Below are 13642 nucleotides of genomic sequence, written 5' to 3'. Positions count from 1 at the left end.
AATCCTGCTTTTTTAAAAGATGCTCTTGTTATTAGTATATGTTCCTGTTATTCTGTTTGTTTTAAATGAATGCTTAGATGCCTTGTGGCAGAAAGGCAGTGTATTGTTTCTTCATTGGTTTATTATATTTCTTACCCACCTTTCACCAAAAGGTCCCAGGGCAGGTTACAGCAATATAGGTATATTTTACTTAAATAATGAAAACCCTAAAGCATCCACTCATTGCCTCTTTCACCTTGCCCAAAGAGAAGTAGTTTCACTGTCCAGGATTACTGTGAAAACAATGATCAATTCTGATTCAAGTATTACAGTTTGAGTATTACCAAATCCCCATTGCATTATTCAGTTAAGTTCCACTTGCTTTTTTGCCTCTAAGAACACCGCTATGTTGTTTTTTTCCTTTGAATGTCACATATCAAAACACCAGAATGTTACTGGAAGTATGTGCTTCCTTTGAATTCACTGGCTCCAGAGTTCTGATTGTTTCCTCATGCCACAGCATCAAGGACTCTGAACTCATTCACACGCTTGGGGTGCAGCAGAGCTATAAGGGCAGAGGCCAATAAGGAGAAAGCAAAGTTGCACAGATAACTGTCTGGAAAGCTGAAAAATGAGCTCTGCTCATGAAACAAGAATAAGGGGGGACAGCAAGATGGAGCTGATGAGCTCAGAAACAGAGGACGTTGTTAAGAGAAGCACTCTTAAGAAATACCAGATACTTTGTGTGGTAAGTATTGCCCTTTGCTTCCTTTTCAAACTTTTAATGTTACGGTTTGTTGCATTATTGGCTCAAGTTTCATTATGTTTTAACAGTATAAACTTTCCACGGACCATTGGAAATTTCCTGGCAGGGCATGGCAGCATAGATAAAACTGTCGTTTTAACAGACCAACAACTCTTGTTGATGTTCTCAGCTCACAGTCTGCTAAAAGCCGGATACGAATGCCTGGCTTTTTCAGAGTTGATGAAAGAAAGCCTGGCCCCTCAGCTGCAATAGTGGGTAAAAAATAGTAGGCATTTGTGGCTGCTTTCTGTTATTTATTTTGTTCACAGCCCACTCTAGCCTAGTGGCTCATGGTAGCTATATCCCAGTCTGAGTTAACCAGAGCATGTAAGAACTAAATAATAGGAAAAAAAATGTGTTCTGAAATACAGGGAGGACAACGACACTGCCCTTAAATGTCACTTGTGTCACCCCCTCCCAATCCTAAGGATGATATTGCCAGCTTTGACAATGCTTGTGATTACCCAATGGTGATAGAAAGGCAGGAAAATGTGATTCCAAGTGGTTAGCACTTTAGAAGCTAATGTGCTATAAGTGCAATAACTACAAATGTGCCGAAACCATTATTGTTTATTCATCTAGGTCCTCACTGACCCTTAAAATCATTCATGTTCACCAAGGCATTTGAGGGCTGAAAGATATGGTCCCTGGCAATACTGAAATTAGAGCTCTGAGAGTATGTGAAAACCAATTTTTTAGATGTTCTCAATTTTTTTTTAAATGTTTAAAATAGGTTTTTAATTTTTAGTTGCATTGCTTGTTGTTTGCTCCCTTGGCTCCTTGGAAGAAAGGATGGAATTGAAATGTAATAGGAGTAATAATACTCCGGGTGGTAATGGCAGTCCAAGGTTCCAGACAGAGGACTGCAGATCACCTGCTAGCTAATCTTTTTATACAGAGATACCATGGATTATGGGACACGGGTGGCACTGTGGGTTAAACCACAGAGCCTAGGACTTGCCAATCAGAAGGTTGGCGGTTCGAATCCCTGCGACGGGGGTTGCTCGGTCCCTGCTCCTGCCAACCTAGCAGTTCGAAATCACGTCAAAGTGCAAGTAGATAAATAGGTACCGCTCTTGTGGGAAGGTAAACGGCATTTCCGTGCGCTGCTCTGGTTCACCAGAAGCGGCTTAGTCATGCTGGCCACATGACCCGGAAGCTGTACGCCAGCTCCCTCGGCCAATAAAGCAAGATGAGTGCCGCAACCCCAGGGTCGGTCATGACTGGATCTAAATGGTCAGGGGTCCCTTTACCTTTACCATGGATTATACCTGAGACCTTCTGAGTGCAAGAAACATACGCTTCCATGTTCCTGCATTGCAGGGGTTGAACTAGATGTCCCTTGGAGTCACTTCCAACTGTGATTCTATGTTTCTGTAACTCCCTTCCCCAATGCCAACGCCCATGGAAATACAATGTGCATCTCCCAGGTTCAGAATCAGGGAGCAAATAGAAGTTGGGAAAATGTTAAGCAACAAGTGTTATTTAGGCTTCTGTCATGGTGTTCCACTGTGCCAGATGCAGTTTAGTCATGCTGGCCACATGACCCAGAAAACTGTGGACAAATGCCAGCTCCCTCAGCCTGAAGCGGTATGAGCGCCAAACCTCATAGCCAAGCTTGACTGGACTTTACTGTCCAGGGATCCTTTACCTTTATCTAGGCCAGGCTTCCTCAGCCTCGGCCCTCCAGATGTTTTGAGACCCCAGTCCCCATCATCCCTGACCACTGGTCCTGCTAGCTGGGGATCATGGGAATTCTAGGCCAAAAACATCTGGAGGGCTGAGGTTGAGGAAGCCTGATCTAGGCAATTTTATTGTGACAGCTTGCCATGGACTTGCTGGTAGCAGAGGCATGGTAGGAGGAACCAGCTGGGGAACAACCAAGGGAAGAAGGCTTGGAGCTTGGGGAGTGGTAGTTGGGCAATGATGAGTGGTAAGATGCAGAAGAGGAGGTGTTGGAAGCTGAAGCAGTAACAGGGCTTAGTGAGCTGGGAGAGTCTGGCAGAGAAAAGTCCAGAATCAGCGGCAGAAGCTGAAGCAGGAGAGTGGAATGAGGGTGGACGACAGGCAGAGAGTCAGGCGGGTGTCACGGGTGTCTCCCCCTCCTGCTGCAACAGGCTCTCCTCCCCACTTATCTCCCAGAACCAGAAGAGGCATGAAAATGGAGGAGGAGAGTTTGGCTGCCTACAGGTGCAGTCTCCAGTTGCTTGGAAAAAGGCCTGGAGAGGAGGGGACTTAAACAGCTGTGGGGAGGTGGGGACTTTCAGTCTTGGCTTTTGATTTTCATGCAGGAAGACCAGCAAGAATGAGCTTCTCAGCTCATTAGGCTCGACACACAACTAAGTCTGAGGAGATTGTGTTTTTGCTAATACAGTGGTACCATGGGTTGAGTACTTAAATCTTTCCAGAGGTCCGTTCTTAACCTCAAACTGTTCTTAACCTGAAGCACCACTTTAGCTAATGGGGCCTCCTCCTGCCGCCGTGCCGCCGGAGCACAATTTCTGTTCTCATCCTGAAGCAGTGTTCTTAACCTGAGGTACTATGTCTGGGTTAGCAAGTCTGTAACCTGAAGCATATGTAACCTGAGGTACCACTGTAAAGAGTTCACTCCATCTTTAAACTGTGTGATTATTGACCCGCACACTTCTGTTGTACAGCATAAGCTTGAGACATATTTTTTTTGCTGAATAAATGAGGAAAAGACAAACATGACCACTTACGTAGTCTCTTAATCTCTTTAAGTGTTCAGTGGTAGATTATAATCCCGGCCAAACTCCATCAAGGTACTGGGCAGAATAGTAGAGTGCAAAGTTACAGAAATGAGGAACTGTTCAACAAGGACTTAAAGGATCGGAATGAGAGCTTAGCATTTGATGAGTTAAGCAGACATGAGTTTGGCAGCAGTGCAAGGAGCACAGTGCCCTGCCTTTCCTTGACTTAAAGAAAACCCAAATTTTCAATAAAGTGACTTGAACTACAAAAACAAGCATGCAGGTTGAAGTGGCTTTGGACAGAAGTTGTGGGTGTGTTTGCATGTGCAAAAAAATAATAATTTTATTTCATATAAACACTCGTGTGATCTGAACCAGCAGTGACTGAATAGGAATGAGACCTTAGGGTCATAGTAGATAGTACAGTGGACCCTCCAGATACAAACTTAATTTGTCCCAGGAGTCCATACTTACCCCAAAAAGTCCATATCTGGAGGCGCTGCTTCTGCGCACACACGCAACACGATAGAGTGCTTCTGCATTTGCTGCGTTCGTAACTCGAAATTACGTTACCCGAAGGTAATGTAACCCGAGGTATCACTGTAGATAGCTTGATATTGACTCAGTGTGCGGCAGCTGTGAAAAGAGCCAATTCCATGCCTGGGATCATCAGGAGAAGAATTGAAAATAAAATCATGATGCCATAATAGAAATCTATGGTGTGACTGCATATTGTACAGTTGGAAAAGAATCAGAAAAGTGGAACCAAAATGGTTAAGGGGACTGAGCAACTCTTCTATGAGTAAAGGTTGCAGTATGTGGGAATTTCCAGCTTAGAAAAAAGGTGAGGGAAAAGCAACATGATAGATGTTTCTACAATGTTTATACAATGCATGGCATGGAGAAAGCGAATAGAGAAAAGTTTTTTTCCCGTCATAACACTTGAACTCGTGGACATCTAGTGAAACTGAATCTTGGAAAATTCAGGACAGGTAAAAGAAAGTACATTTAGGAACGTCACTTTAGGAAATACTTGTGTATATGCAAAGGCTTATATTTACAAGCCAGTCATTATGTAACTTTAATCCTTTAATCCTTCACTCGAATCGCTGGTTTTCATAAAGACTGTGGCAGAAGAGGTAGGAGGATTGAAAAAGTTCAATAACAGTTTGGTGTTTTTTTAAAAAAGTAAAATGCACAGAACTGAGTTCTCCCAGTTATATTCAAAGCAAGCCCTCTTGTAAACAACTGCTATAAACAACAGTTGAGGAGAATGTCAGAAAAGATAAAAGGGGCTCATTTACCCCCACCCCACCCCCAATTCTAGTATGTTGAGGGTAGATAGTATAGTATACAATGATCATCATAGATGATTTAGGCACGCCTCCTGGGGTTGATGGCAACTGGAGTCCTGCAACTTCTGGAGGGCCACATCTGCCTTGGAGAGATAGTTAGTGCCTCCTCATCTCATTCTGGGGCCAAGTGAAAACCTATTTGCTCAGCCGTTTGCAGGATATTAATTTTAATTAGTTATTGCTGGAGATGGAAATCTGCTCGGTGCTTTAAGCAGTGTTTTTGTGAGAGTGTACTTGCCGATACAGATCTGTATTTTAAAGATTTAGGTTTCAATTATATTTGTTTTACTTCATTTTGGATTTCTTATGGTGTTTGCTCAGTCTGTATCAGCTTCAGCTGCATTGTTCCCTGCCCTGAGATTGGTCGTGATAAACACACACACACACACACACACACACACACACACACATCATACGCTGAACCAACTGGAACAAGCCATTTAGTTCAACATCTGTTTTCAGGGTGGCGAACCAGATGCCAAAAGCAGGAACCAATTATACAAAAAGGGGTTCAGTGCAGTACTCACTATAGAACACAATTCAAAACTGCATTTGAATGCAGTTTTGAATGGTGTGCTAAAAGCAGGAGCCAAGCACAAGAGCATTTTAATTCTCTTTTAAAGCCACATAGATTGGTGGCAATCAGTGCCTCTTGTGGGAGTGAAGGCCATAGTTTAACTATGCACCAGGTGAAAAAGTACTTTCAGCTGCGTTGAAACTGTTACGTTCCGCTTCATTGAATGAAGTGCCAATTATAAATATTGTAAGTTGAATAAATAAAACACAGCTAAGCATGGAAGCTGGGGTGGTGGGATGAAAGCTGGGAGGTAGGCGTTGGATCCTTTGAACCTGTCTCCATTCCTTCTCCCACATGCTGCGTAAGTTTGCGTAAGTCTGTCTTCATATTTTGGCTCCACTTGGGGAAGTACAGCACATATCCCTAGCACAGGAGGAAAGAAGGAAGAGCTCTGCACACAATATCCAGAGTAGTGCTGTTGGAGATATGCAGCGTAAGGTAAGGCCGACATGGGAGGATAGGGAATGGGATCCATAGCTCTGGCTCCCCTACAAAGACACAATTCTGCTGGTCTTCTACAAATAAGTTGGAAATCACTGCTAAATAGAAACTTTTGCTTTTGCTTCGCTTATTGGGTATGGCAATCAATCTATGGGATGAGAAAAGCTATGATATGTGTCTTTCATCCTTGGCGATTTTTGCTGGTGTTGTATAAAGGCTTATATAGCTTTATTCATGTTGCCCCATCCCACCACCATATTCTAATTCTTCTACAGCCACAGCAGGCACTGTAATTCTCCAATGGTTTGACTTTGCCCCCGACGGCACACTCTTCCATTGTCTCTCAAGACAGACAGATGCCAACAACAACATTCCTCCTCCACCACCACAAAGAAATCCAGATAGCCTAATTTGCATATTGTTTCAAAATCCTTACAAAATTTAAAATTCCTATGGAGTTGTTTTTTTAAAAAAATGGGTTTATTCCTGACATTTAATCCAAAGACATTGAGAAGGATCAGTAGAAATATTTCACCACTTACCCAAGCCACAATATCTTTTCAAGCTACAATGGCAATGATTTATACAATGCTATCAACCCTCATTATACCTGTGTGTGTCTACACACATACACACACACACACACACACACAGAGAGAGAGAGAGAGAGAGAGAGAGAGAGAGAGAGAATGAATATTTGTACTGGTCTGCCATAATGATGTGGTGTTTCTCAATGTCCGAAAGGCAGGGACTGGGAAAGGAGAAGGGGAAAGGATGAGAAAGAAGGGGACTTTTCTCAATAGTAAATGGCTTGGGAATGGGGTTAAAGGAAGGCTTAGTAGAGGGAAGAAGGGTCTCTGTATGTGATTATATTAGCTCTCTGGTGACAGGAAGAACTGTGGGAGATGGAATTGGGTGGGAGTAAAACTGGTATTAAGAGGAAAGATGGGAAATATGGGAGGTAGGGTGTGTGAGTGAGAGAGAGGGAGACAGTTTTAGGACTCCGATGATGGGGGAAGAAAACTGCAGAGGAGGAGAACCTGGCAAGGGATAGATGGACTGGAAGTGGGCAAGCAAGAAGAGGCACTGGGAGAAATGAAGGGGATGATCTTGATGTCCCTCCACTCAAACTTCTGCCTATTCCATTCCTCAGCTGAAGAGATAAAGAATGCAGATACCTCACATTTTTCACGGTATCTCTGTACAATGCATTTCACACCTGGTAATGTTTCATTAACAAGCAAACACCCATGTATGTTCAAAACCCATCCTCTGAGCTAAACCTTCTCGAACTGCACAAGCTAGCTGACAATCTTGCTCTTAAGATTTTGCTCATCTGGAAGATACCAAACACAAGTGGCCAACCTCTACCAAGTGGCAGCGAGATTCCAGGGGGTTCCACCCAGGGGCTTGTTTCCATTGGGAGTTCAGATACGGCAGAGGCAGTAGCATTTTAAGACATATGGTTTATTTTACACCTAGATGCATCAAGAGAGTTCCTTGGAGAGGGAGAGAATTCACAGTGTTACATCTCATGTGGGGCTTGTTCTGCATAGCAGCACAGCATTACAGTCCAAGTCATCCTGCATGCCATTCCTGTCCCTCTCCCCCAGCCTCCCAAGATGGTTCTGCCCTCCAGCAGCTCATGGAGGACTCCTCTTTGTTCTCTCTTCTTGTTACCAGTGCCCGCCTTACTCAAAAACTCAAACCTCCTTCCTGTCACCTCACATCCCCCCTTCACTTTAGTAACCTCTGCTTTGTGCAGATCTGGGGGATTCCTCATGAGGTGATAGCAACTGTCTATCGTTTCATAATGTTCTGTTTTGTTCTGCCCACCCTTTTGTCTGAATTTGAGAGCTCAGTGAAGCATGCTGGACAGAGATGTCCCGGGCTGCTGGGCCATGCTGTCCCTGCTTAGGCTGTTCTAAACAGTAGGTTTTGCAGCAGTGTCTTGGAGAATGTGGATTAACATAAGCTAATAAGGATCAGGCTGAATGTCCATTTCATCTTGCATCTTGTTTCCTACAATGCCCAAACAGATGCCCAATAGCAGGACTTGAGGACAATAGTTCCTTGCCAGTTCTGATATGTTTGCAGGGAGGCTAGACAATGCTGTCAAATTATTGAGCATTCATTCGGACTTGTTTCTGAGGAGGGTAGATGATGTTGTGTCAAGCAAGTGTTGTCAGTGCATCGCCCTGTCCTTTTCCATATTGCAAAAGGTCCCATCTTTGGGAGATACAGTGCAGGTTTGCTACGCATTGCCTCCCCATCAACTGTAACTGAGTAACCTGAATTTGCTGGTCCTCCAATCAGTCTGTTCAGTATCATGAGCAAGCTTTACACCAGACAATTTATGCTGGCTGTTTTGGGATTGGCTTGAGAGAGGAAGCATATCAGCAGAAGAACAAGCAGGCTTCAGAGCCAGTCACTCCATCATTGACCAGTGTCTGATTTTACACTGCTGCTGAGCTATAATCAGTGAGGTCAGAAGGAATCATAGTGTTGGAAGGGACCCCAAGGGTCGTCAAGTTGGACCCCCTGCAATGCAGAAATCTCAACATGTGGTCCCCCTTTAGAGATTAGACTGCATGACTTCCAGTAGGGTTAAATTAAAAGCTACTCTCACATCTCAACAACATAGAACTACTTCTGTCAGTTTTAAACACTTAATTTGAGTGTTTAAACTATTATACTCAGGCATGCGCAAACACACACACACACACACACACACACACACACTTTGCCAGAAACAGAACCATTCCAAACATCCAAATGTATGTGTCACAATTTTTGTAAACAAAATCCTTCCACAATAGAATAGAATAGAATAGAATAGAATAGAATAGAATAGAATAGAATAGAATAGAACTCGCAACATATGAAAAACTGCCATACAAATGCAGACTTGCCATGGACAAATTAAATGATATTTGGAATCCATTCTTACAAATACTGCAATAGGTCAAGATCTGGTGAAGTACAATAAAAACCCTGTAAAGTATACAGTTTTGGTCCCCCAGCCCCCACTTTATTTTCCCTTCTACACAGGTTCTGTTTCTTTTTTTCTTTTTCTCTCTTTTATTTATGCCTCACTATTTTTAGTGAGGACATGGGTGGCGCTGTGGGTTAAACCACAGAGCCTAGGGCTTGCCGATCAGAAGGTCGGCTGTTCGAATCCCTGCAACGGGGTGAGCTCCTGTTGCTTGGTGCCTGCTCCTGCCAACCTAGCAGCTTGAAAGCACGACAAAGTGCAAGTAGATAAATAGTAGATAAATAGGTACTGCTCTGGTAGGAAGGTAAACGGCGTTTCCGTGTGCTGCTCTGGTTCACCAGAAGTGGCTTAGCCATGCTGGCCACATGACCCAGAAGCTGTACGCCGGCTCCCTTGGCCAATAAAGCAAGATGAGCGCCACAACTCCAGAGTCGTCCACGACTGGACCTAATGGTCAGGGGTCCCTTTACCTTTACTATTTTTAGTGCACATATAATTATGCAATTTTGAACTTTCAATAAAGATGTTTAAAACAATAATAATAACAAAAGGCAGAAATTCATTTTATGATATGTCATGCCCCCATTTTGTGACTGGCACCCAGGCACTTTCTCAAAATTTCAAATGTGCCCACTGGCTCAAAGAACTGTAGACAGTGCTGTGCTAGATCACACCAATGACCTGAGTGACTGTAAGACAGCTCCCTTTGCTCCTAACCAAACAATCATTGTTGCATGTATTCCAATTCTCTCAGCAATGAGATCTCCAGAAATTCAGTATGTTACTCTGGTTCTGTTTCCTGTGGAATGAAGTCATTGAAGCCTTCTTGACATTTTGTGATATATGGTTCATTTATGCACATTACACAGGCTGAGCAAAGGTAAAGATTTACAGCAGCTGCCACCCCAATGGACAGGCTGATAGGTTCCAGACCTTTATTGAGCTCTGTGTGCTGCAGCTTGCAGGCTCAGCTCCATCTGACTTTAGCTGCAGTTCCCAAACCCCTTGCTACTGTAGAGGCCCACATTTGAGAGAGAGAGAGAGAGAGAGAGAGAGAGAGAGAGAGAGAGAGAAAGAGATTGTTCCCATTCACGGGGAAGGACCGTTTGTTAACCACATATATGCAATATGCTTATTTTTATACTCTGTGACACATGTGCTATTTTGTAACAGGTTCTTCTAGTTTCTTTGGTGGCTGTATCCCTTGGACTAGGCTTGGCACTTGGACTAAGGAAAACACGAGAAGGTAATCTCACAATCTCCTCAATTTACTAAAAGGGGGGTAAAAAATGTCTTAGGTCTAGGGCAGAGCTCATGAGGCAAGGTGAGATGACTGCCTCAGGGAGCAGGATCCACTGTGGCAGCAGATCCTGATCTTCATTCCCCCTTTGTTCTTGATCTTCAACACCGCTTCTTCCCTGGCGGGGACGGAGGCACCATTTTGTCGTTTGCCTCAGGTGCCAAAATGTCTTGGGCCAGCCCTGTCCAGGGGATATGCTTCAAGTCTAGTTCTCAGTGAGATGATAAAACTTATGCCCTTGGGCTCAAGGGCAACCCAATACATTTGCTGCCTGAGGCAAAGATCAATATGGTGCCTGCTTCCCATTTCACGAGCAGAAGTCAACCAGATTAGTACTTAATCATACTTCAGTCATGGCAACAGGTGCGTAAGTCAGGCTGTGTGGCAAACACAGTTCTGTCCTCCATCATATGGGAATGCCTGAGGGAAGCTCAGGGGGAGAGGCCAGAGGGTCTGTTGCCACTGCCTCCCCTCTGAATACCAGCCACTGTGATTTCTATCCTTGCTCAGTCTTTGTTAGTGGTCTCCTATGGCTCAGATGCATGACTTGTATCTGCAAGAAGCCATGTATTCAGTAGTGTGGGCCCAATTTTGTGGGACTCACTTCCAGTTGAGATCAGACAGGCCTCATCCCTGCTGAACTTACAGCGCTTTCGGAATACTCCCCCCCCCCCGCATACTTTTTATTTGAACTCTGATTTTATAGTTTTAACTCATTTTGAGTCTTATTGTATTGAGTGTTGTACACTGCTTACAAGACTGAAATTAAACAGTACACCAATGGTTGACATAAAATAAAATCAATCTGCCGCCTGAGGCAGCTGACTCACTCTGCCTAATGGTAGGTCAGACTCTGTTCAGGCTCTGCCACATCAAACATCTGGAGATGTGTGTGTGTGTGTGACATGACTGAATGCTCCTCTATACAAATCTTTTCCCCTTTGGCTTCTAGTTTTCAATTTGGATTGGGGGGAGGGAATATGAAGTAACAAAGGTTTGTTAAAACAGATTTAACTTTCAATGGATTGCATCCTCTATTTATACATAGAAATATGAATAGTGCTGGAAGTCTGTTAACATTTCTTTGTAACAAGGGAAGAAATTGATTTTGTACTGTACTTGTTTTCTAATTGCGCACAGAATTATAGGTGTCCATAGTTCAGAATGATCTGAAATGTTACAATTATATTAGAAAATCATTGCTGTTACCATTTGCCACAGGCAGGGAGATAAGGTGACATGAAAAGCTTTTCTTTCTTTCTTTCTTTCTTTCTTTCTTTCTTTCTTTAACTTTTATTTATGAAATTTTAACAGCTTTTATACACATACAGTGCAGTATCCATCACATATCTCTTTTCCTAAGATTTCCCAATCCATCTCTCTGTGGCATTTTTCTAGGGAAATCTTGATCTGTTGCACATCTTAATATTTCACCCATTATCATTTCAAGTCTTCCTTTTTGATGTTACCTGTTTCTCATATGTTAACTCCTACTTGTAGGTTAATTTGTATATTATACCTTCTAAGATAATCTCCAAAACACCTCCACTCTTCTCTTATCTTTAACTCGTCCTTCCTCAGTTTCATGATCATGGTTACTAATTATATGTATTCTATCAATTTGTTCTGCCAAATTTCCCTCATGGGGAAATTGCCCTCGTGGGGAAATTGCATTTCCACCCAAAAGCAACTGAAAGCTGCACAATAAATGCCCATGAAGCCTACACGAACCAGTCATAGAATGTTGTGTACCTAACATTGTGCCAAAGTAAAAGTGTAGGTTAGAAGAAATGAAATAATATTTGAAATCTGAGCACACCCACATTCCAAAGTACTATAACCAAAAATATTTGATAATTCATGGATGAATGGTTCTCCAGATATGACGAGAATATGAATTCTCAGCCTTGACTGATCTTAAAATATGTTTTGAACATCCTAGGAATTAAGGTTCACAGCATTCCATCTAATAATAAACTCAAGTGGTGAGTGCTGACTAGGTTTGAACACAGCTGGGATAGGTGGTACAGCATGAAACTTTTAATATCAGGGTTATGGGTTCAACACCCACATTGGACAAAAGATTCCTGCCTTGGAGTAGATGACTCTTTTGGTACTTTCCAACCCTATGATTCTATGATCAACATGCTGATAGGAACCCTTAGGTTTACAAGAATAAAATAATTTTTTAAAAAACAACAACAGCTAAGGAGGCACCTGCTCCTTTAGTTATTCTTCCTCAACCTGTTGTTGGAGTCCAACACCCATCATGTCTCACCTAGCATGGCCAGTGATCAAGGATTGTTTAACCCCAAACACCTGGAGGTCACCAGATTGAGGCATACCTGCCATTGTTGTGGGGCAGGGATGGGGAACCTGTACCCCCTGATGTTGGACTCTCATCAACCCTAGCCAGCATAAACAAATTTGGTTCAGATACTTCATAGTTAAACCAAGGAACTTGCTTGCTTAGCAGGTTCAGATAGCCAACTGACTTTAAAAAGAGGATTAGACAAAATCATGGAAGACTACCAGTGGCTACTAGCCACAATGGCTATGTTCTGCCTCCATGGTCGGAGGGATTATGTTTCTGAATACCAGTATCTGGACACTGCAGGAGGGGAGAGTGCTGTTTTGTTCTTGCTTGTGGGCTTCTCATAGTCACCGAGTTGAGCATTGTGAGAAAATGATGCACTTGCAAAGGTGAACAGTTCCAAAAGCATTCTCATGCATAGCTAAGTATGTTTCCTGAAATGAGTATTATTGACCAAATGAAGCAGCTGCAATACAATTGGAGAAAGCAACAGGTTGCATTATATCCTCACTCCCTAAATGCTCGTATTCCACACTAACTTTATTATTCTGGATACTGTTAAGATATGAAGGGCTCAAGCAACCAAATTCATCCTCCACCCCTCCATTTTGCTTTTCTAATTGATGCACAACATTCTGTGACTCCAGGAAACTACTGAGCGTGTGCAATCTTCACTGTGCCTTTAACTTACTTTATTCATTCATGCATGCATGCATGCATGCATAGCTTGGGCTCTCTCTGTCTATTCTATCTTGATGCCACCATCTTGTAATTCCATTCACCCAACCTCTTCCACAAACATATTTAAAAGCGTATAGGATGTTAATCAGCCAAAGGTGGGGTTGGACCTCTCATGGAGGAGACACATGAAGAAGGGCCTCAGATGTTATTGCAGGGTCTGAGTCGGTTCATATGTATAGAGGCGGTCCTTGAGGCATTGTGATCCTGAGTTGTTTCAGGTTTTATAGGTCAAAACCAACACTTTGAATTGGGCCAGGAAACTAATTGGCAGCCAGTGCAGTTGGACCAGGATTGGTGTAATATGCTCTTGCCTCAGTAAGCAACCTGGTTGCCGAATTCTGCCCCAGGTGTAGTTTCCGAAATGTCTTCAGGGGCAGTCCTACATATGACACATTGCAGCAATCTACCCAAGAGGTTATCAGAG

General features: G+C 43.1%; 1 protein-coding gene across 1 annotated transcript in view; it reads left to right on the top strand.

The window, feature by feature from the left end:
* The first annotated feature begins 475 nt into the window (after nt 1-475).
* ENPP3 (ectonucleotide pyrophosphatase/phosphodiesterase 3) overlaps nt 476-13642 on the top strand; it is a 46610-nt gene continuing 33443 nt past the window's right edge. Inside the window, exons 1-2 of the mRNA XM_083434917.1 lie at nt 476-727; nt 10037-10109. Of these exons, the coding sequence (XP_083291043.1) occupies nt 611-727; nt 10037-10109 (190 nt within the window). The 5' untranslated portion in view covers nt 476-610. The remainder of the gene's footprint in view (nt 728-10036; nt 10110-13642) is intronic.

Source organism: Podarcis tiliguerta (genome assembly GCF_965153285.1).
Source record: "Podarcis tiliguerta genome assembly, chromosome: 3".
Classification (NCBI taxonomy): Eukaryota; Metazoa; Chordata; class Lepidosauria; order Squamata; family Lacertidae; genus Podarcis; species Podarcis tiliguerta.
Note: the sequence above shows the minus strand (reverse complement) of the source record. Positions and strands in the feature narration are given on the sequence as shown.